At 36.8% G+C, this 23,235-nt stretch overlaps 1 protein-coding gene and 1 long non-coding RNA gene across 3 annotated transcripts in view; one reads left to right on the top strand and one right to left on the bottom strand.

The window, feature by feature from the left end:
- LOC136259679 (hemicentin-1-like) overlaps positions 1–23,235 on the top strand; it is a 172,024-nt gene that overhangs the window by 28,670 nt on the left and 120,119 nt on the right. For both annotated transcript variants that reach the window (XM_066053184.1, XM_066053183.1), the window contains exons 8-14: positions 935–1,207; positions 6,012–6,320; positions 6,365–6,688; positions 6,736–7,053; positions 10,325–10,648; positions 10,696–11,010; positions 20,265–20,588. In XM_066053184.1, the coding sequence (XP_065909256.1) occupies positions 935–1,207; positions 6,012–6,320; positions 6,365–6,688; positions 6,736–7,053; positions 10,325–10,648; positions 10,696–11,010; positions 20,265–20,588 (2,187 nt within the window). The remainder of the gene's footprint in view (positions 1–934; positions 1,208–6,011; positions 6,321–6,364; positions 6,689–6,735; positions 7,054–10,324; positions 10,649–10,695; positions 11,011–20,264; positions 20,589–23,235) is intronic.
- Positions 15,931–17,017, bottom strand: LOC136259680 (uncharacterized). Its single transcript, XR_010703333.1, has 3 exons — positions 16,354–17,017; positions 16,172–16,302; positions 15,931–16,124 (listed from the first exon to the last, which is right to left on the bottom strand). It is a non-coding gene; the product is annotated as an uncharacterized lncRNA (long non-coding RNA).

Here is a 23,235-nt window from a genome sequence, read left to right as displayed (position 1 = left end):
CCTCGGGCAGTCGGGCATGCATATCTTCAAGATTATTAAGCGTTATTATTCTAGTGTGCTAAACTAAACCTTTCATTTATACGATAGAAAATAAATGAGGTGAGCAACTGACAGCATTGGTGAAGTGGTAAATGGTTTAGGCATATGGATGTGGAGGTCCTTGGTTTAAACCCTGGTGAAATGTTTTAACAATTTTTTACTTCTTGGTGGAAACTGTTCTATTAAAGTATCATGATCACACTTGTTTTACATATTTAGTTTTTGCTTTATATCTCCTTAGCTAATACTCTTAGTACTTTCAAATCACAGAAAGGTTTGCACAATGATAGCTACTTCATGTTCAGACTGTTTTCCAGTTGTTATGTCAAGCAGATTATCCTGTATATATGATGTAGGAAGATTAAGAAGAAAATTACAAAGAAAAATACAAAGAAAATTAGCCAAACTTTAAAGGTGCATATCTCAGGGATGGCTGGGCAGATTTGACTCAAATTTGGAATAGGAGATACCCACCCCTAGGGAGTTCTTCCACAGCAAATTTGGTTAATTTTTGTTAGGGAATTATCAAGCTACAGATGTGTTAAAATGAACTTTTCTTTTGGGTCCTGTAAAGTACCCACTTGGCTTGTACTAACTGTATTTCGCTGCACAACACACTATCATGTGTCCTGATATATTATATATGGTATGTACTGCTCAAATGCAATGTTGTCTTGCGAGAGTGTAAGCAATTAAAAACTTACTAATTAAAGGGTGTGGCACCCGTTTTACTGTTGAGTATTATTTGGAATGAATACGCGCTAGTAAAATGTGGTGCCATACCCTTTAATTAGCAAGTTTTTTAATTGCTTGCACTCTTGCGATACGGTGTTGCTTTAAGCAGTATGTACGTACAGTATGCAGAAGATTTGTTACCTTGAATATTCTCATACAGTATCTCCACCTATATTTACTATCCACCCTATGAACATAAGCAGTATGCTGCAAAATGGTACTACAAGTCTGTCATTAACTTGTAAGGCAGATGGAGCGACATCATATAATTGGGAGAGACAGAATGGTAGTATTCCATCTGGTGCTAGTGGAGTGAACACTAATGTGCTCATGCTCAACAACCTACAACTAGCAGATGCTGGTAACTATCGATGTGTTGCTAATAATGAAGGTGGTAGCATTTCATCAAACTATGCTACGCTTACTCTCACTGGTGAGTAATGAGTCATTGTATTATTGTTTACTTGTGTATCGGTATGTGTAAATGTCACAGATGTAGTTCTGTTTTTATTGATGTGTGATACATATGTAAGTATATCAAATTATCACAATACTCCATGTGATACAGCCTTTTGGTGTGTTAATAATACTTGCATTTAACAGTTTATAACAGTGTACACCTGGGTGGTTTACCTGTTGTCTACACCGTTAACCTTTAACATTATGATGTAGTAATTATAGATGATAATAACAGTGACACTTATTGGTTGTCCATTCTCTTAATTAATTAAACTTGGGTTCTTTATACAGTTAAACAATGGTATGCAGAGTTTATGTTGATGTGTGTAAGTCTTGTTGAGTGTCATATTGGTAAGACACCTAGCCCAATTGGACACTTGTTTACAACCACAATGCGCCCTGCAGTAATGCAAATAGCATGTAGTATTTTAACATTATACACTACGGATATATCGTAGTGTATAGTAGGGACCACAAAGGAGTAGGCGTGGCCCACAAAATAAAATCACCCAAAAAACAACCTCAATTTTTCCCTGACAACTATGAGGCAGTATTGGTTAGGTAAAACTAAGCCCAAACAAGCTTTCAGATCGACCCGAAACACTTTCAACAAGTTGCTACGTAATAGTTAGACTTCAGACTAAGTAAATTGTGACTGGATTTTGGAAAAACTATCCAAATCACACATTAGAAGTTTTGAGATAAACGGTTTTAAAGAATTCAAGCCAGCATAACTCTCCAAGGATAGCAAGCACGTGTATGAAACTTACACTAAAAATGCATCAATCTGTTACTTTTCAGACCACTTCCAGTACTTGTAGCTGCTTGTAGAGTTTCCTGCCAAATAAGATAGGAAATCTGAGCTGTTGGACGAACGAAGTAGTATCACGAGTGCTCACAAAAGGGTGGAGGGTGGGGGCTGGCGGAGTGGGCAAGGGTTAGACCTCAAAATGGTGACAGACCATGATTGGAGTCCAGAGACGAGATTACAGGGCTGTGCTTGCTCCTTAGTGGTTGATATGTAGTAAAATCCACAGAAAAAACGTCTGGCCTACTTTATCAGGCTGTCCACCAGTAAACCACTGATTCTTGCCAAGCCAGGTCCTTCACAAGGCCTAAAACCGCCATTTGAGCTCTATACACCCCCAGAAAAGACATCTGTTGAAACCAGCCTCGAGTAGTTTGAGTGGTACTGAGTGTCAAAACTACTAGTATGATAGTGTAGCTATCCACTGGCGGTGTTAGTTTGATTTTGCCTGATGTGCGATTTGGATCGGTTTTGTAAAATCTGGTCACATTTAGTAACCCAATGACCCTGTGTTGTGGTGCCTGAGCAAACTAACATTGTTGACAACTGCTTGTATCAGATAAATGTAGCATTCATTAGTAGAAACAAGCCATTACTCCATCCGTAACAACAGTTATGGAACATATTCCAAACTAAATAAGAAACCAAACTTTAAGATGTGGCAATTTTTTCTCAAAAACACAGCAAATTTTCTGTGTTGTACCAAAATTTATCCTTGTGTAGGAAGCATGGTTCCTACACGTGTAGGGCAACATTAAGAAATTTTGTAGGAAATATTCCTGCACTGTTGATTTTTGTAAGAAAGATTCCTACACATGACATAATGTGTAGGAATAATTCATACAAGTGTAGGAATTATAGGAACAATTCCTACACTTGTAAGAATGATTCCTACACTTGTAGGAATGATTCCTACACTTGTAGGAATTATTCCTACACTGCAAGAAGATGTCTTACACTTTGTGCCAATTGTAGGAATCTTTCTTACAAAATTCAACAGTGTGGGAATATTTCCCACAAAATTCTGGCAAAATTCTCAATAAAGCACTACACGTGTAGGAACCATGCTTCCTACACAAGTGTAAAATTCCTTCCAGCACTTTACCTCAAAATTATGATTTATTATTTAGTTTGGAATATGTTACGGGTTTAAAATTGATTTTCAGGTGGCAATGCATTGCCAACGCTACCAGTGCAGGTGCGTGTAATAAACATGAAAAGGGTCTAAGTAAACATGAAAAGGGTCTAAGTAACTTATACACCTCCAAAATCCACCAAATCCACCACAAAAAGGGTCTAAGGATTTTTTAAAATAATTTATTTAATGGAATCTTCTACTGACTGACTGACTGAGTAACTGATGCCTTCAGACAAGCGTAACTTGATAACAGCTAAGGCTACAGGCTTGATTGTTTCACTGTTTGACGTCGCTTTAGCCCGACAGGTGCCTTTTGGCATACCACAGTATGTGCAATGCCTTCTTCATGGACTTACCAGTGTCCTCCTTTGTGTCCCATTCATCTTTGCTGACAGCAAAAAGTGTCAATTTGGCGATAGCACATGATGGCTTCCCTTCATAACAGAAATTGTCCATATTTGTCATAGTGGCTATTTTGATAGCAGAGGTGCTTTTCAAACAGTTCTTCATTTGTACTGCTGTGTAATGGGTTGAACATAGCTGACAACGAAGCGTAATGGATACTTCACTTTTCAGACGATAATTATTGATATAACTGGGGCACGCGGCACCATTTTTTTTTGATGTACGTGGATTGCTGAGGTGCTTTTCGAACAGCTCTTGATTCGAAATGTTGTGTAACAGGTTGAACATAAATGTCAACGAAGCGTAATGGATACTTCGCTTTTCGGATGATAATTGGGGTGCGTGGCATCATTTCAGATGTGCTATGTGTGGGTTCACCAGTCATGATAATTATTTACAAAAAAGTAAACAAACAAGTACACAGAAAAATTTGAAATTTTCAACTACAGTAGGGACCATAGAAATGCACAGTAGAGATATAACACTTTTTATCTTTTTACTGCGATTTAATATCGTGCACTACTCCAGCTTGTTTCAGTATTTTTTATCGATGTGCTATGGTCTTCACTGTAATTGAAAATTCCAAATTTTTCTGTGTACTTGTATTAATGAATACAGTAATGTGTTTGGAAAAAAATACAGTCAGGTACAGCACTGCCCAAACACAATGTCGCACTCATAATTTGATGAAGATTTTAAAAATCACTATTTAAGGGGCATGGGAACCATTTCGTTTGCAAGACAGCGTGGTAACTGTTTTGCTCACAAGAATCACTACTGAAACAGTTTTCACACCCCTTAATTAGCAATTTTTAAAATCTCAAGCAAAATTGCATCTGCAATCAAGTGCAACATTGTGCTTGAGCAGTACCGCACTGGTTTCTTGTCGCAATTCAAAGGATATCAAACAATCTTCGTAGCTGGATTATATTTTATAAGAAGTCTATTAAAGGAGCAATGCATAGTTAATTGTTTGTATGTAAAGCCGTTCAAGTTTATGATGTAATCATAAACAATTTACAACATTGTTAAGGAGCATGTGTGTATCTGTCCTTCTACAACAATTGTAAGCCAGGAGAGCTAGTTTAGAATGGCCCCTTGGGTGTCTAACATTGTAACAAAGATGATACATTATAGTAGATAGGGTAATTATCTTGTTCGAGATGAAGAGCTTCATTTATACAATAACATTGCTGTTACAACCCACCTGGTTGTGATACAGCTTGGTTGCAATATGGCCTGGTTGCAATATGGCCTGGTTGCGATATGGCCTGGTTGCGATATGGCCTGGTTGCGATATGGCCTGGTTGCGATATGGCCTGGTTGCGATATGGCCTGGTTGCGATATGGCCTGGTTGCGATATGGCCTGGTTGCGATATGGCCTGGTTGCGATATGGCCTGGTTGCGATATGGCCTGGTTGTGATACTAGTGAACAAAAGTTGTCAATTACTTCCCCCAGCTGCTTGTTTATTCCTTTTACAGCTATAAAATAAAATCTGTGAATAGTTTTTAAGATGGTTCTCCCACCCACTGACACAAGTGATTTAATTGTACACAAAATAATCACGCAATCTTGAATAGCTTCGCAATAAAAATTTTAACAAATTTACATTGTCACTCTCCATTTCTTGCCATGACCTTTCAAAACTTTGGAGTATGGGCTTTGCTGAAATAACTTTGCAATAGAAACAGGCCTGCGTCATAATATGCCAGCATAATAAAATGCAGAATAGGCTACAGTGCTATGTCAGCATAATGCTAGCAGTTAGGTGGATATTTCAAATTATGGTGCTTAAATCCCATGAAAATAGATTGATACTAAAGCAGTCACTAGAAACTGCAAATTATCTAAATGCATTGTAAATAGCCCCTAAGATTGATACTCTCTAATAGAACAGTCACTTTGTTGTGAAATACTCTAATAGAGCATTCATAGATTAAAATGTGTTCTAGATAATTGTAAGAATTGTTGCTAACCTAGGAGCATAATGCAAGCATAATGGGAACAAGACTCAGGCTTAAATAGAAATTCTCTATTCTAGCTCACTACTTGCATGCAAAATACTTAGACACTCACAATAAATGATGACATCTTTGAGGATTTAAAACCATGGATGACACTTACCTCAGGTTTTTAAATCCTTGAAGACACCTATTGCAATCATGACCTCATTGCACTGATACATAGTTCCAGTTGTAGAATAGAGATCTTACCCAGCAATCAAATCATATATTCATGGCAACTGGTATCAGCTATGCAACATTGGTCATGCTGCTGTGCAACTTATTTTCTGTAATTACCGTGATGTATATGAACCTTAAACTTTTATATGGAGTATTTAGATGAAAGACTGCAATGCAATTATGTATCAAGTCACTCGAAATTTTAAATGGTCAACTTACTTGTTGCTATGTATATTTATAGTGGATGCTCCTATTGTGACTGTCACTACCACCAGCCCTCAGACAGTTGGTGATACACTAACACTGACGTGTAGTGTGAATGCTGTACAAGGTGTTATTACCATGGCAAATATTATATGGACAAGTAGTCTTACTGAACTTCAGAGAATAGATGGTGAACGCCTAGGTGATATGCTAGTGTACACAAACAATTATACTATTCCAATATTAAATACAAGTGATGATGGTAGAATATACCATTGTAAAGTAGTGGTGATCAGCACTACTCCATCAATAATGGCTACCGATAGTATTACACTGGATGTGATCGGTGAGTGTGATTATTCAAAGTATTTCCTTATTATTCCTTTATAGTTCCTCCTCCTACTGTCACCATATCACCATCTGGTCCCATACAAGGAGCTATGGTGGGTAGTCCCCAAATTATCCAGTGTACAGTGAATATAGTTAGTGGAGTGGAGTCCAGTTCAGTAATGATCAGTTGGATGGGATCTGGAGGAGACACTATTACAAATGATAGTAGAGTGACCATCAGCCCAACCACTTCTAATGGTAACAATTACACTAGCAGTATCCAGTTTGCGTATCTGATGGAGGGAGATGAGGGTACATACATGTGTAATGTGATGATACTGGAAACTAGTGGATCATCATCAGTTGTACTGGAGACACTTACTAGTAAGTCATACATGTATTTGATATTTGTTTACCCCTCAATGTTGTAGTACCCACTCCTAGTGTGATTGTCACTGCCCCTAATACTCAGACAGTTGGTCAACCACTAACACTAACATGTAATGCAACTACTGTGAGAGGTATTACCAGTCAAGTTGACATTGTGTGGAGAAGAAGTGGACGCCTTTTGAGAAATGAGAGCAATATTTCACCAATTACAGTTGCCACTACCTCACTGGTGTTCATAGATACATACACTACCTCACTATTTGGAACAAGTGATGATGGTAGACAGTATGAATGTAGATTAGTGGTTCGTTCACCTGAAGTGGTACAAGTTACTGATAACTTCACGCTGGATGTTATTGGTATGTGCAATAACCATTAAAGTAATGTGCATCAAATGGATTTTTTTTATACTTAAATTGCTGGATCGTTCTTTTGAATATATTGTTATTGATGCTAACAGCACTTAAATGGTTCTAATTAACAAGGACACTTAAATGCAAACCTTTAGAACCCACTTTACGTGAGCATTACTATAGTTTCATTCAACTTCCATTGGTTTAATATAGTCTGATATAAGAGTATTTTAATTCCTCAAACTATTCCAATATTTTTATCCCTCCACAATTGAGAGACATGCTGATTGGTTTGCAACTTAATATGAAAGCTATTCAATATGATGGCTTCTGATATGTAACTATAGATAGTTTTATATTGAATTAAATTTGTTCTCTTCACACTTTAAACAATTAAGTGCATACACAAAATATAGAGTGTGGTTTAATTGATATGCAATTGACTTAATGCACTTGTGTGAATGAGATAAATGGTAGGAAGTGAGAAAAATAGCAAATGAATACAAGTAGAGGATGTAATTAGGAATTTTCAGTCTGATTAAGGATCATAGCCATAAAAGCAGTGAAACAAGGAAGGTTGCCTACACCTGTAAATATACTAGTAAGTATTTAATCCCTACTTCAATCTAGCTATACCATGACTAAATTAGGGATTAAATGTCCACTAGTATATCTGCAGGTGTAGATGACCTCCCTACAATGCTAAGTAGGGATTTTCCATCATATAGCTACCATTGTCTCTTGTTTCACTAAGTTTTATTGCTGGAACCCTACTGCATTTTTAAATTTATTGCACTAGTTGGCTAATTATCTACAACCTATGGAGTAAAACAGTCTTTCCACTTTGCTGAATAGTATATCTCCAGTCTACAACAATACTCCAAAAAATCGATTGTGAAGATATTTTTACTTGCCATTAGTCAAATTTTGATCACCTAGCATGTTGTTTTGAATAGTTATTTGCTCTGATAGCCAAAGGGCCTGTCATGTACAATAAAGTTTATAGCAATAAGCATCTGCTACATGATGAGTGCCATAGTGAATTGTTGCAAGCACAAGACATGCATGGACTTGTGGCTTACTATAGGTACTTCTACTTGATTGTAAACACTTTATATCACAAAATTGCTGAAACAATCCTTTCAGAAAGCTAGTTATGCTACCTTTCTTTTTGTCACTAATTTACCCATAGGAAGCCACAAACCTGTTTACGGTTACTTATTGACTTCTTAAGATTAAAGTGGGTTATCAGGGAACCGCCACCTTAATAACTATTAATATTAGAAAGATTTTGCTACCACTATGTTACTCACCATTACTTGATATATGGTACCAAACGTCATTTCATTAGAGGAATATTTTTCATTAGAGGAATATTTCTGCTGCTGGGCTGGCCAAAGAAAGTAAATTGTCTGCCATTACACTATTCCAGTGGTTTGATTGGCAATATCTTCCCTGTGCTTCATCCTACAGCACTAAACTAAATACAGGGTTTCATATGCAAAAATTTCATGATTACTAAATGATTTCTTGATAAACCAAATAATTATATAGTTGAAGTTTGGTAAAGCACACTTATCACTCGTATCACAAATGTGACCCAGTGAGCAAAAACCAGCTGTATTGTATTTTCACAAAATTCTATTTTGCTATAAAAACGTATTTAAATAAACTAGGTAAAAATATGCTACAATGTAGTAGAAATTAAAGTTTACCATCATTGTTTTATTGTTGGAATGGCCTTCTTCTTTGTGCACACAGAGGCATATAGAGAAAACACTATACCTTGATCAATATTCCAGACGTACTGAGCAAAACCCTGTCTTTTGTAGCTTGTTTCAGTTGTGAGTTATAATTAAATAAGCACCTGTATTTTATTTGCCATATTGCTGCTGTACAAATTGAGTTTATTCCTGTTCCAACTGTCTAGCACTATAACTCCAAGACTATTCATCACAAAAGGCTAAAACTTTGGCTGTCTACTTTTTTGCTAATATAGATAATAGAGAAGCAGTAAAATGGAATTCAAGGAATATGTAAAAACAGCCGTGTTTTGCTCAGCTGGTTGAAAATATTCTTTCTGTAAACAAAACTGTTTTGTTATTATTGTAGTGCAATATGTCAAGCCATAAGCCATCTTTGAAAACTAGTATTTCCCTTATTATATTGCATTCATTCAATGACTTTGGTCCCAATTTAGTTGAGATTCTTTATCCAAATTATTATTAAAACAGAAAAATTAACTGCAGTTGTTTATATATGTGGGAATAGACTTTGAAGAGTATTATAATTGTACATCTACAATCAGAGTTGGGGGTAACTTGTCACTTTTGTAACAAAGTTATGTAATGTAATTACTTTTAAAGTACTAATATTACTTTAAACGTAACTAGTATTTTAACTTAACTAGGGCTGAAAACCATCACAGGTTTTTAGCATTTGAGTACTCTTTTAGAGTTAAAGATCGAGTACTCACGAATACTAGCTACTTGTAGTCATACCCATCTAGAATGTTTTATACTGACTCTGGGCAGTGTGCAGCTTTTTCAAGTAATGACAGTGATGTACACGTTGTGTTGGAGTACTGATGTCAGTGTTCCTGACAAGAAATGATGCCAATCAAACTCTATAGCCTTCATTGTGTCACTACCTGATGGCAATTGCATCATGTGAGCTGGGTCACGTTATCTTAACTAATACTCAAGTACCAATTTTACTCTCCGAGTACCAAAATCCTTAACAAGTATTCGAATATTTGCAGTATTTGTTTCAGCCCTACTTTTAACTCTTGTAACTAGGAGTAATTGTCTGAAAAGTAACTATGTTACAATAGTAACTAGTTACTAATAGTCACAGTTAAATTGTTACATAGTAACTAGTTAAAAACCAAAAGCTCTGCAATTTTTTGTAATGCTGCAGCCAAATGAGTAGATACATTCTGTGTACTGTACTCCATAACTCATGCTGTACAATGGACAGAATTTAGTTGAAACTGAGCTGAAAATGGCTGCTTTGCTTGTAGATAACTAATATTAATTTTAGGAAAGTGCATATAAGGCATACCTGAGTGGAATAATCATACACACATGTAACAAAAGTTAGCAAACAAGCACATGAAAGTAACTTAGTAACAAGTTACTTTGTTGAAGTAACTACCCCACTCTATCTACAATTAATTGGCTATACATAGATACAGATAGTCTTTCTAAATTTAAGCAGTAGTATATAGCTGTATGCGTACGTTATATATCCTCAAAATTTTATGAATTTTCCACAGTTCCTACTCCTGCTGTCACCATATCACCATCTGGTCCCATACAAGGAGCTATGGTGGGTAGTCCCCAAATGATCCAGTGTACAGTGAGTACAGTTATTGGAGTGGAGTCCAGTTCAGTAATGATCAGTTGGATGGGACCTGGAGGAGACACTATTAAAAATGATAGTAGAGTGACCATCAACCCAACCAGTTCTAGTGGTAACAATTACACTAGCAGTATCCAGTTTATGTACCTGATGGAGGGAGATGAGGGTACATACATGTGTAATGTGATGATACTGGAAACTAGTGGATCAGCATCAGTTGTACTGGAGACACTTACTAGTAAGTCATACATGTAGTTGATATTTGTTTACCCCTCAATGTTGTAGTACCCACTCCTAGTGTGACTGTCACTGCCCCTAATACTCAGACAGTTGGTCAACCACTAACACTATCGTGTAATGTAACTACTGTGAGAGGTATCACCAGTAGAGTGGATATTGTATGGACAAGAGGCAATGTCAATCTGAGGACAGTGGCTAATTTCTTGATAACTACCGAGCATGCTTCATTTGTGTACATAGACTATTACACAATTCCATCATTAAGCATAAGTGATGATGGTAGAGGGTATGAATGTAGACTGATAGTCCATACATCTCCAGTGATTACAGTCAATGATACCATCAGACTAGATGTAACTGGTAAGTTTCATCTATTTTATGATTTTGTGTCTGTGATTAAATATTTCATCAAGACACACAATAGTGTATCATGTGGCCCTAGAAGCCGGCGCGCCACACCGTGGGTATATTGACAGGAAGAAAGAAAACGTCATTTTCACACCTTTGTATCTCGGTGATTCCTTATTGGATTAGAATCAAATTTGCTACCGAGTTGCCCGCCAGCTAGGGGAGTCTACAGTCCAAATTTGAAAGAAATTACTCCAGTCATTTTCGAGATACAAGCTGCCAAAGTTTCACTTTTTTCTTTGTCTTTTTGCACACTTGCAAAAATTGGTATAAAACGCAAGGCAAACGTGTACTCCGGTCGCCTTGAAATTTGGCACACAGAAAGGGAGTCCAAATGCAAATCCTAGTATCAAATTTGGTGCAAATCTGAAGAATGGTTCAGGATTTATGACCAATTATCCACGTAAAAGAAGATCGATTTGTTGTCACGCCTAGAGGGTAAACCGCTTCATGAAATAAGTTGAAAATTGCTATGTAAATGGAGTAACCGTGGTTTGCAAGGAATCGAGAAAAAGACCATGGAGATATGACACAAAACCCAACCTGTGTCACAATTACGTGATCATTTTTTATGAATAAAAAAGTATTAGTTTTTATGCCTACTAGGCAAACCGCTTAGAGCAATGAGCTGAAAATCGGAGTATAGCTAGAATAATCTTCATAGAAAGTCCTTGCAGTAGTACAGAAGAATTGGATTACAAACCACTGAGTTATGATTCGAAAGCCAACTCCATGTAGCAAATGAGAGATCGAGATACTCTAATAGAACAGTCACCCTAATAGAGCATTTGGCTAATTTATTTACTCCATTATAGAATTCTATTATATTGCAGGTTATTCTGTAGGAAGTTCAGCTGCAAACAGTTAATCTTATAGACAGTTCAGCCCTGCAGAGAGTTCAGCTACAAATATATCGCTGTAGTGATTCAGAAGAATCAGAACATCACAGGTCACACTGAAGAGAGTTCAGCTATAAACAAGTCATGCACCCTGTAGAGAGTTTGGCTACACTCTATAGAGAATTCAGCTACAAACAGGTCACTGTGGAGAGAGTTCAGTTACAAGGAAACTACTCTGTAGAGAGTTCATCTATACAAACGAGTTACACTATAGAGATAAGCTGCAAACAAGTAACCCTGTAGAGAGTTCACTACAGACAAGTCACTTTATAGTTTATACAATGTTCAGCTACAAGTAAGTCACTCTGTAGAGAATTTAGCTACAAACAAGTCACTCTGTAGAGAATTTTGCTACAAACAAATCACCCTGTAGAGAGTTCAGCTGCAAACAAATCACCCTGTAGAAAGTTCAGCTACAACAAACAAATCAACCTGTAGAGAGATCAGCTAGAGGAAGTCACCTTGTAGAGAGATCAGCTAGAAACAAGTTACCTTGTAGAGAGTTCAGTGACAAAGAAACCATCCTGTAGAGAAATCAGCTAGAAAAAAATCACCCTATAGAGAGATCAGCTAGAAACAAATCACCTTGTAGAGAGTTCAGTGTCAAAGAAACCATCCTGTAGAGAGATCAGCTAGAAACAAATCACCTTGTAGAGAGTTCAGTGTCAAAGAAACCATCCTGTAGAGAGATCAGCTAGAAACAAATCACCATGTAGAGAGTTCAGCTACAAACAAATCACCCTGTGGAGAGATCAGCTAGAAACTAGACACAACATAGGGGAATTCAGTTACAAGTAAATCACCCTGTAGAGAGATCAGCTACAAACAAATCATCTTGTAGTGAGTAGCGTTCAAACCGGGTTGGGTCATCCAGGTCAACCGGGTCACATTTTCTCCAGGTCATCTGGGTCCAACCCAGTTTGCAGACTATCTGGGTCTGACTCGGATTGTATCACGTGAGAAATGAAAATGTTAGTTTGACGATGTGGAAACTTATTAATGGTAGTCGCGGAGTTCTTTCGTGAACCATGCCCACTTGTCGCATTATGAACCTAAGCTCAGCCACACCCATTTATTAGTAAGTGCAGTCTGTAGCAAAAAATCCATGTCCATTGCTATCTGCAAGCTTATGTGGAGCCACACCCACTAATCAATTATTGTACGAGTTGTACATATCTAGTCTTGCAGCAGGATTTATTTATTTATTTATGATTACTGGGCAGTCAGCACAGTTGGTGTGCCCAGGAAAAAAAGGGAATCAGAGTATAAGATACAATTATATACTAACTAGTGTGGTACTGATTGTTTGTAAGGTGCGATATCAAGTTAGTTGTAAACTCATCATAGTTTGTCATCTCTATAATAAATACAGGCAGTTCATTCCATTCTTTGATTGATCTTGAGTATAATGATTGTTGATAAGATGTTGTTGATGGTGTGGGCAGGATAAAATGCAAAGGATAAGTACTTTTGTGAGCCAAACCCACTTTTAATATATCAGGAAATTGTAATACTAGACATGCACGAAGCCACACCCAATTGCTGTCTGTAAACTCACAGTAGCTATGTGGAACCAAACCCATGGACTAATTTTAAATTATAAACCTACAGGCTCAGTTATCAGATAACTACTCGTTTATTCAACACGAATCGAACTCTCAAAACATAGTCTCGCTTGCTTGAGATGACCCGAAACATAGCTCTTATCGCACACCTTGGCTTTAATTAATCCGGGTCATAACCGGGTCTGACCCGGATTGCTGGTGTGGGTCATTCGGGTCAGCAGTAGTGACCCGGTTTCAGCGCTCATAGCGAGTTCAGCTACAAACAAATTACCCTGTAGAGAGATCAGCTACAAACAAAACACCTTGTAGAGACTTCAGCTACAAACAAATCAACCTGTAGAGGTTTCAGTTACAAACAAATCACCCACTGTAGAGAGATCAGCCACAACCGAATCACCATGTAGAGAGTTCAGCTACAAACAAATCACCCTGTAGAGAGATCAGCTAGAAACTAGACACAATATAGGGAATTCAGTTACAAGCAAATCACCCACTGTAGAGAGATCAGCTACAACCGAATCACTGTGTAGAGAGTTCAGCTGCAAACAAATCACCTGTAGAGAGTTCAGTCACAAACAAATCACCATGTAGAGAGATCAGCTACAAACAAATCACCTTGTAGTGAATTCAGCTACAAACAAATTACCCGATGTAGAGAGATCAGTTACAAACAAAAACCTTCTAAAGACTTCAGCTACAAACAAATCAACCTGTAGAGATTTCAATTACAAACAAATCACCCACTGTAGAGATATCAGCTACAACCAAATCACCCTGTAGAGAGATCAGCTACAAACAAATCACCCTGTAGAGAGTTCAGCTACGAAAAAGTCACCCTATAGAGAGATCAGCTAGAAACAAATCACTGTGTAGAGAGTTCAACTACAAACAAATCACCTTGTAGAGAGTTACGCTACAAACAAATATACCTGTAGAGACATCAGTTGCAAACAAATCGCCCCCTGTAGAAAGATCAGATCACCCTGTAGAAAGTACAAGTATAAAACAAACAAACCACCCTGTAGATAGTTTTGGCACCCTGTAGATGGTTCAGCAAGATAAAAGTCACCTTGCAGAGAGATCAGGTCACCCTATAGAGAGGTCAGCTAGAAGAAGTCACCTTGTAGAGAGTTCAGCTACAAAGAACCCACTCTATAGAGAGTTCAGCTAGAAACAAGTTACCCTAGAGAGATCAGCTAGAAACAAGTCACCCTGTAGAAATTCCAGTTACAAACAGATCATCCTGTAGATAGTTCAGCTAGATACAAGCCACCCTGTAGAGAGGTCAGCCAGAGGAAGTCATCTTGTAGAGAGATCAGCTAGAAACAAGTCACCTTGTAGAGAGTTCAGTGACAAAGAAACCATCCTGAAGAGAGTTCAACTACAAAAAAATCACCCTGTAGAGAGTCCAGCTACAAACAAATCACCCTGTAGAGAGTTCAGCTACATTTCAAGTCCCTTAGTAGAGAGATAAGCTGTGAACAAGTTATCCAGTAGGGAGTAATAGACATGTAATAAATATATCTATATAATTTATATAATTATTGATAAAACCAAAAACAGTTGAAGTATTAAAAATCTGCTTTGTCTTTTTTATTCTTCCTGTGGTAAAGAAAAAGGATAAGTTAAAAAAGCCCCAAAGCCAGCCTATGGCTTTGGGGTATACAAATACAAAAAGAATTGATTTCTAATCAAAAACAACCAAGCTGTAAAAAAGGTGCGGCCCCTAAAAAAGCCATGGTGAAAAAAGATGTGAAATCCAAGGTGACGGCTAAGAAATGGATGTGATGGTAGGTTAATGGTAAAAATTTTAATAATGGCAATTCATGTGAATTTGTGTTTCGGCACCAAATTCACCTAAATTGTCGTTATTAGAATTTTTACTATTAACCTACCATCACAGCCATTTCTTGGCCGCCACCTTGAATTTCACATCTTTTTTCACCATGGCCTTTTTAGGGGCCGCACCTTTTTATAGCTTGGCTTTTTTTGACAAAAGTCAAAATAGCCCAGTAGAAACCATCTTGCAAGATCCTGCAGGATCTGTGCATGTAAGTCTTGCAAGATTTCTGTAAATCCTGCAGGATTCTGATTCTTGCAATAAAAAAGGACCTTTTCTATAAAAAAGGACCTTTTCTTGCAAGAATCCTGCATAATCCTGCAAGATTCTTGCAAGATCTTGTGAAATTTTCTGGCATAAATTTTCTGGCATACCTTTTCTTGTAAGATTTTACAAAACTATTCTTGCAAGAAAGTTTAATGCACTTCGGTTTCTTGCATGTCTTGCAAGACCATCATTAGCTTTACACATGCATCCTATATAGCTGGCATCTTATAATTCGATAATCAATGAATATGAAAATATTTATTATATAGTAGCTGAACATAAATGGACATGACTCTTGCTCCAAGCTGTTGTATTTAACTCTTGATTGTTGTACAGAACTTGATTCCCAGCTATCGTAGAAAACAATATATTTAAGGAATGTTCCACCACTATATAGTTTGTTACCTATCTTTATCCATTGAAAATATGTCACATACAGTTATCGTCAATGCTATTTCGGTTTTGAATTTCCCACTGCATGCTGTATTAGATAACCTGTAATATGCAGTTGCAATCATATGTAAAACAGTATTAGTCACTACCTGGAGTTCATCATTTCGTTGTTGAGGTCAACTGATTGGATGATTGCTTGCATTACCTTGTTTACAAACTTATGTACAGTGTTAATGCTCTCAACTTTATGGATATTCTCAGTGACGTTGAGGCATCCATACTAATAAACATTTAAATGCTCACTTATGTCAACTAAACATTATCTCCTTACACGATAAAGCAGAGCAAGAGCCAACTTGGAAGTGGCAAGATGTAACCGCCTACTATGATGTGTATTGTATTGTAGCTATCCTTCTGTATGAAAAAATATTATTGTTCTATAGTGACTTGGTAACCTACAGTATAATATAGATACTAGTCACACCGGAATATGCCAATGATACAATTAAACTAGCTTACCAAATAATTTATAGCAAGACATCATTTTACTGCCTAGACGGCTCTGCATAGTGACGGAACTTCGGAGACGCATGTTCTCACACGTCGATAAATTCCCAGTTTCTTCGCCTTCACACTAGAAAACTACGGCTGCAGTGTTGTAGGGTACCATCATGTAGCTTGCACCATAGCGGGCTGAAAGACTGGCCACTACTCGCCGTAGCCGTCACAACTTAATACTGCACTTTTCCTCTCAGTATTTAAACTTCCTTTGCCATGTCACAATAAGGTGCCATACTACAAGTAACGGTGACTTCCGCTAGAGCCGCTTTATGATGTAAGTCATGATGTCACAGTTCGGAAATAACTCCCACCGGAAGAAACCGGCCAGCAATCATTCAAAATACGAGTAAAAACTTAAATGTCACCTTTTAGATCAAGAATTTCATTAATAAAATAATGCTTTCTTCACTACTCCACTCGACACTGTTGCTAAAGTAGCCGTTTCTATGGTAATATTCTTTACTCTAAATAACGCGCTTATTATAGAATATTGTATTTAATAATTTAAAATGTATTTTGATATTTTTCTGCGACAGCTTATCCTTCTGGTGACTCTGTGACTTCTGTCAGGCTCTTGGCATGGTGTTAGCTATCAGTCTTGTATAGCTATAAACACTGAAAGAAAAAAAACATGAATGACAACTACCTGTACTGAAGCTACCTGTAAAATGTATTGCTGTAACATGCTGTTACTTGGATATCTTTGTACTCTCCATGAACTACTAGTGACTCAGTTGGCTCCAGGGGTAGCTACTAATCCAAAACTTAAATTCCTCAATGCGGCAGATAGTGATCATATAGTACGTAAATCATTTCCCCCAAAGTATATAATTCTTTCAATTAAGTGTATATATAAATTCAAGTAAGAAGTTTTGCAAGAATCTGTATAATCCTTGCAAGATTTTTATGTTCTTGCAAGAATAGAGTGATTCTTGCACTAAATATTCCTGCAGTTATATTTTCTTGCAAGATTTTAACTACTCTTGCAAGAATTTGACAAGAAATTCTTGCAATCATAATTTCTTGCAAGAACTTGCAGGATCTTGCAGGTTCTTGCAAGATGGTTTCTACTGGGAGAGGTGGCAAAAACCCGACTTGTTCGCACGATTAAATTTAAAAAAAATTTTTCAGCATTATCTGCAGTGACCAAGGAATGAATCCCTAGAGTTTCAGCTTTTTGTGGTAAGCAATTTTGGAATTATAGCGCTAGACATTAGGAAGAGCAAGATAATTGATTTGTATAGTGGTTATACTGAAAGTAAACTACAGATGATTACATTTGCAGCCATAACTTCTGTTTGGATTAGTCTACAACATTGCAATTTGGCTTAAAATGTTCACCATGGATTAGCACATCAACCAAGGTATAGTTGTAGTCTTGCAGTCACTTGTGCATAGGCATATGAAGGCGGTTTTGTTGAAGAAATGGCGACAATTTTGTTTACGTCTACCATATCATAAACAAATGCATGTGACACACAAACCAATGGGGCTACAGAAATGAAACAAAGCTTTTCAAACTCCCCATGAGTAGACAAATAAGATGGTGTATAGTTTTAATCAATGTGAGTTTACCTTCTTTGAGTACAGGCCCTAAAGCTTAAGTATTTTTTCTTGTAGCATGTGTAATTTTACAAATTATTTTTAAATTTCGTTTTTCTCAACACGCATGCTTGTGCAAACAAGTCAGGTTTTTGCCCAATTATTAAAGTACTAATCACACTATTGGGTTCTCTGAAATCCTGTGTCATCAAATTCACAAGTCATTATGTGTTATCTTGAGATGATACAAGCTTGGCTGGTAATCAAAATACTCTAATAGAACAATCATAAAAGTATGAAAAAGTGTGCAAAAAGGTTGGGAAAATGGTTGGGTTCAAAGCAGGAATCTCCACACCTAAATGCATAAACCTTTCAATACTCTATACCACTGCTGTCAGTTGCTCATGCATTCCTTTTTAATGAAAGATCTAGTGCACTACACCAGAATATAGCCAATGTTGGACCAGGCATTCTTCTCTCATTTCTAAAACTCTGCAATGACATGGCCCTTCTTTTTACAATATAAACATACTGGCACATTTGACTTACTGGATCTATCAAGCTGACATGTATCACTAGAAGATTTATCACTGGCGGGAATGATACTCCACCACTGTGATTACCCTTGCTTCCAACACCACTCTGAGCACGTTTTGAAAAGGTACTCTTGTGAGTTATCAAATAATCCTCTGCCAGCGTGGATACTTTGTGTTCAGTTCATCAAGGTAAGTCTTTATATGGGGAAAAAGGCAGGATTTGAACTCCTCAAATAAAATAAGCTGGCAAAGTTTGTTGATGTCATGATCAACTTCCTTGGATGCACACCACCAACCTATCAAACTGCACCTCCTTTTCCCTAGCAAACTGTTGTAAGTCTTGCTTGCAGTTGTTTCAGAATTGCTGTCTATTAGCTTTTGGCACTAATTCATTAGCTTTAAGTATTACGCTCTTGACTGAGTCGTACCGGGAGCTCTGCTCAACCAACAGTGCAGAATAAACTTCACAGGCCTTCCAGATGAAAACACTCTGGGGCAAAAATGTATATGTCTCTAAAGACCTTTTCATAATGTAAGAAATATGTATCTACCTCCTTTTCCTGGAATGGGGGGCAAACCTTATGTGCTTACTGATGTAAAATTGGGATGGACTGGCAGGTTACGAGATGGAGCTCCCAATTCTTTCAGTCATAGTTGGATAGACAGCTCTTTCTTACAAATTTCTAATTCATTAAGCTGTAACTGGCTCTCTCTTTCCCTTTCTTTGTCCTTTAGTTAAAGTCTCCACAATTCTAAACTATTCTAATCTGTACCAGACGTAGTTGGTGGTTCATCCTCATCCTCTGACACTATCTCCTCTAATCAATAACTGACTGTTTGATTTTACTCTTCTTTATTATACTACCAACTTTCAGCTTGTAATGTTGCGCTACCACTACTCTATGATCAGCCTTCTTCAATGACTTGACAACTTTTAGTGTTGGCTCCTCCACCAAGTTTGACTCCATAGTGCAACTATTGAACACAAGTGAGAATGAAATGTTGACTCTGTCAAATTCTCTTCACAGGGGTGGGAAATAGTTAGCTGGCTGGAGCATGGCAATAAGCTATGACAACAACAGCTAAGCAAAGCCCTATTAACAAATGAAGTGAGAAACACTACAATACAACCTTACACATACCTCTTCAGGTACCATTACCCTGGTACTAAGAAATCTGAGCTTGGGGTTGAGAAAACAAAATGGCAGCTTTGTTCAATCCCTCAGGTAATCTGCCTTCCATACGCACAACTGCATTTACGACTGCTCAAGTTTGCTTCCTTGACTTAATTGCCTCTGTCATCTTACTCCCAGACAAGTCCCCAACTTGTTATGGACTCAACATACACTCCACAATATACAGCTCTAATTAATGTCTCACTCCAACACACAATCAATTGCATAACACTATTCTTGATACGTTCATGTATTTTACTTGGCTAATATTAGTATGTATAAAAAGAACCTTTATGTTCTCATTTAATGGTTTAGGTGATCAATCTTCACTTCAAATTTTCTAAGAGAAGTTGTTTGTTTATATATATATTTTAGTTTAAACCTTCAACATGTGTCATAATGCTGCTATAAACAAATACTTCTTACAGTTCCTGATCTTCCAGTCACCGTATCACCACCTGGTGCTATAGTGGGAGCTATGGTGGGTAGTCCCCAAATGATCCAGTGTACAGTGAGTACAGTTAGTGGAGTGGAGTCCAGTTCAGTAATGATCAGTTGGATGGGACCTGGAGGAGACACTATTACAAATGACAGTAGAGTGACCATCAACCCAACCACTTCTAATGGTAACAATTACACTAGCAGTATCCAGTTTACATACCTGATGGAGGGAGATGAGGGTACATACATGTGCAATGTAACAATACTAGAAAGCAGTACATCAGCATCAGTTGTACTGGAGACACTTACCAGTAAGTTATACAATTGATGTCTATACCAAAACCAGTAGAGTTGTGAAAACCCTGAAGTTATGATTTTTTTTTTTTTGAAATCAGTGGTGGTAGCCAATGAATGGTAGCAATATGGAAATAATGACAACATTCTCATCATATCCTTATTAAGCTGATTGGAAATAACATTGTTGTATATAAGTATTCCTTGGTATTTATAGCTTTTTTACCTTGACAGCATGATTGTTGGATACAGACAAAGCTGGCCTTGAGGTTGCTTTCACCTGTATTTATGACATTTTCTGCTGGTAATACAGAGCTATTGAAGCATCTTTTACAAGTTAAGTAGCATTGGCATTTGCCCTATTAACTTTTTTTAACAAACACACTCACTACCATAACTGCCATATGGCAGAATTGATCATAAACACCTGTAGTATCACTTTGTAAGTGCTCTGTAACTTCTGTTATATGTTTTAGCAGCCCCTATGCTTACCTTGTAGCAATCACACCCTTAAGTGAACAAGAACAAAGGTAACTGGTCTCTTGTCCACTATTGCATGTAATGTACTGTCACTGCACACTTTTTGTTGGTCAATAATATAATATTATAGATGATTCTTTGAAGTGATAATGGCATTACTAAGGAAGAGAAACAGTAAGGGAAGGGATTATATAGATCATATTACTTTTGTACATCCCAACTCAGTGGCATTGTGTGTATATGACCATGTGCATTTTTTAAACATCTGAAAACCAGACTTGGAAATATTTGCTTCAACTGTCAACAGGCTAGTGATGTTTGCATTAAGATTTTATGTGTGTTATCAGTTAGGTTGATCTTGCACTTTAAAGTTATATAATAGCTTTGTGGTTACTGTTATATAGACAACAGCTCAATAATCAAATTCCTTGTTCTATAGTGGGCAATTTGATTTATAGTTTTATATTGTATGGTTTATAAGTTATAGCAGTTTATTGGAGCCTCTACAAATTCAGTGGTGAGAGGGATATATATATATATACATCAGAAATATATTTACTAAGTCCCACAATTGATTTTCCCTTGCTATCAAATTCAGTTACTAGAGAAAGCCTACAAACAACTCTACTATGACAAATCACTTAATTATTAATTCTTCACTTCACTTTAGACAGCTGATTTGTTATTCTCTCTAGTATAGTAGAACCTTCTCAAAATTCACCTTTAAACTGTAGCATATATTTAGACCGTAAAAATGACAACCAGCAGTGATTGTTCTATAGTTATAATTTAGGTGTCATGTGTGAGGTCTCTTCTTTGAATCCATATTGAATGTTGTGTGTTCCTTTCTGATAAATATTAAATTTTGCAGAATGTTTGGCAAAAAGACCAAAATTGTCGAGTCTAATGGTTACGGTAAACTACATATGAGAATAAATTGACACAACGTTTGTTGTTAGACTATCCATCATAATTCAAACCTTTAGTCATTCTAAGTACATTAAGGGATTAGATACAGAGTTACAAGGCAAAAAAATCAAACATGTGTGACACATACTTGATCAACATACTCTAATAGAACTGTCATTTAGAATTACAATTCATATTACAGCCAGTGTTTTTACCTTCACTTCTTTGTGTATGCTAATCACACATGTGCTTTTTGTACATAAGTGTGCACAAAGGAATAAATATTAATGAAAGAATTTTGATATGGAAATTTTTGAGGGTGTATTTCAAGGAGACACCACTGAAATTTACATACTATGTGCACTACCAAATTAAAGGAATTATTAGTTCTGTAAAAGAGAAGTGAGTACAAAGCCATGTATACATATACATGACATCATTTTTAACCAGCTACCGGCTGAAGTCTAGCTGTGCGTGTACATCTGGTTTCCTGAAATTGGTTTGAAAAACTGTGTGTTTACATGTCAGTATGTCTGTTGAACACCCACATGAGCAAGCAAGCTTTGAGCTATAGAAAATAAACCTCCATTCAATAAATGAAAGCTGTTCATGTACTGTATTGATGGTCAGATATCTGTTTTTAACATGTTTACCTGAAGGGGGTGTGCTGAAACCACGTGAAGCAGTTTAATAGGGACAGGTATATAACCAATGTGCTGTAATAGGCATATAATGACTGAGAAACAACATAACAAGCCTTGTAAGCTACCAGGAATGGTGTATCCTAAGGGGGCATGTTTTGTTTGTGTACAAACAAAATTAAGAGTAGCCATGAGGCTTTATATCTAAAAACTTTGCATATGAAAAATTAAAAAACTTTAAAAGATATTTCTGTGTTTACTTTGTGGTATAAAGTGGTTTGCTTGACTTATGCTTCCTTAGTGATGCATAGCAATGTAATTTATGAAATGCAAAAAAAAATTTGTAAATTATGAAATACATTCAGTTTTAATGTACTGCATGTATTGTTACAAAACAAAGTGAGAAATAAAGTTATGATTATTAATAGCATGCTGTCTAAAATTTATAAAGAGTTGATTAAGCCAAGGGATAGTATACATTTGTGACCATCTCAGCAAAAACCCGACTTGTTCGCACAATTAAAAAAAAGAATTTATTCACTCAGCATTATTAACAGTGTCCAAGGAATGGATCGCCAAAGTTTCAGCCTTCTGTGGTGTGTAGTTTTGAAATTATAGCACTAGACAGTAGGGA

The sequence above is a fragment of the Dysidea avara genome, chromosome 7, assembly GCF_963678975.1.
Source record: "Dysidea avara chromosome 7, odDysAvar1.4, whole genome shotgun sequence".
NCBI classification, from domain to species: Eukaryota; Metazoa; Porifera; class Demospongiae; order Dictyoceratida; family Dysideidae; genus Dysidea; species Dysidea avara.
The sequence above is the reverse complement of the archived record's forward strand: the minus strand, read 5'-3'. Positions and strand labels throughout refer to the sequence as shown.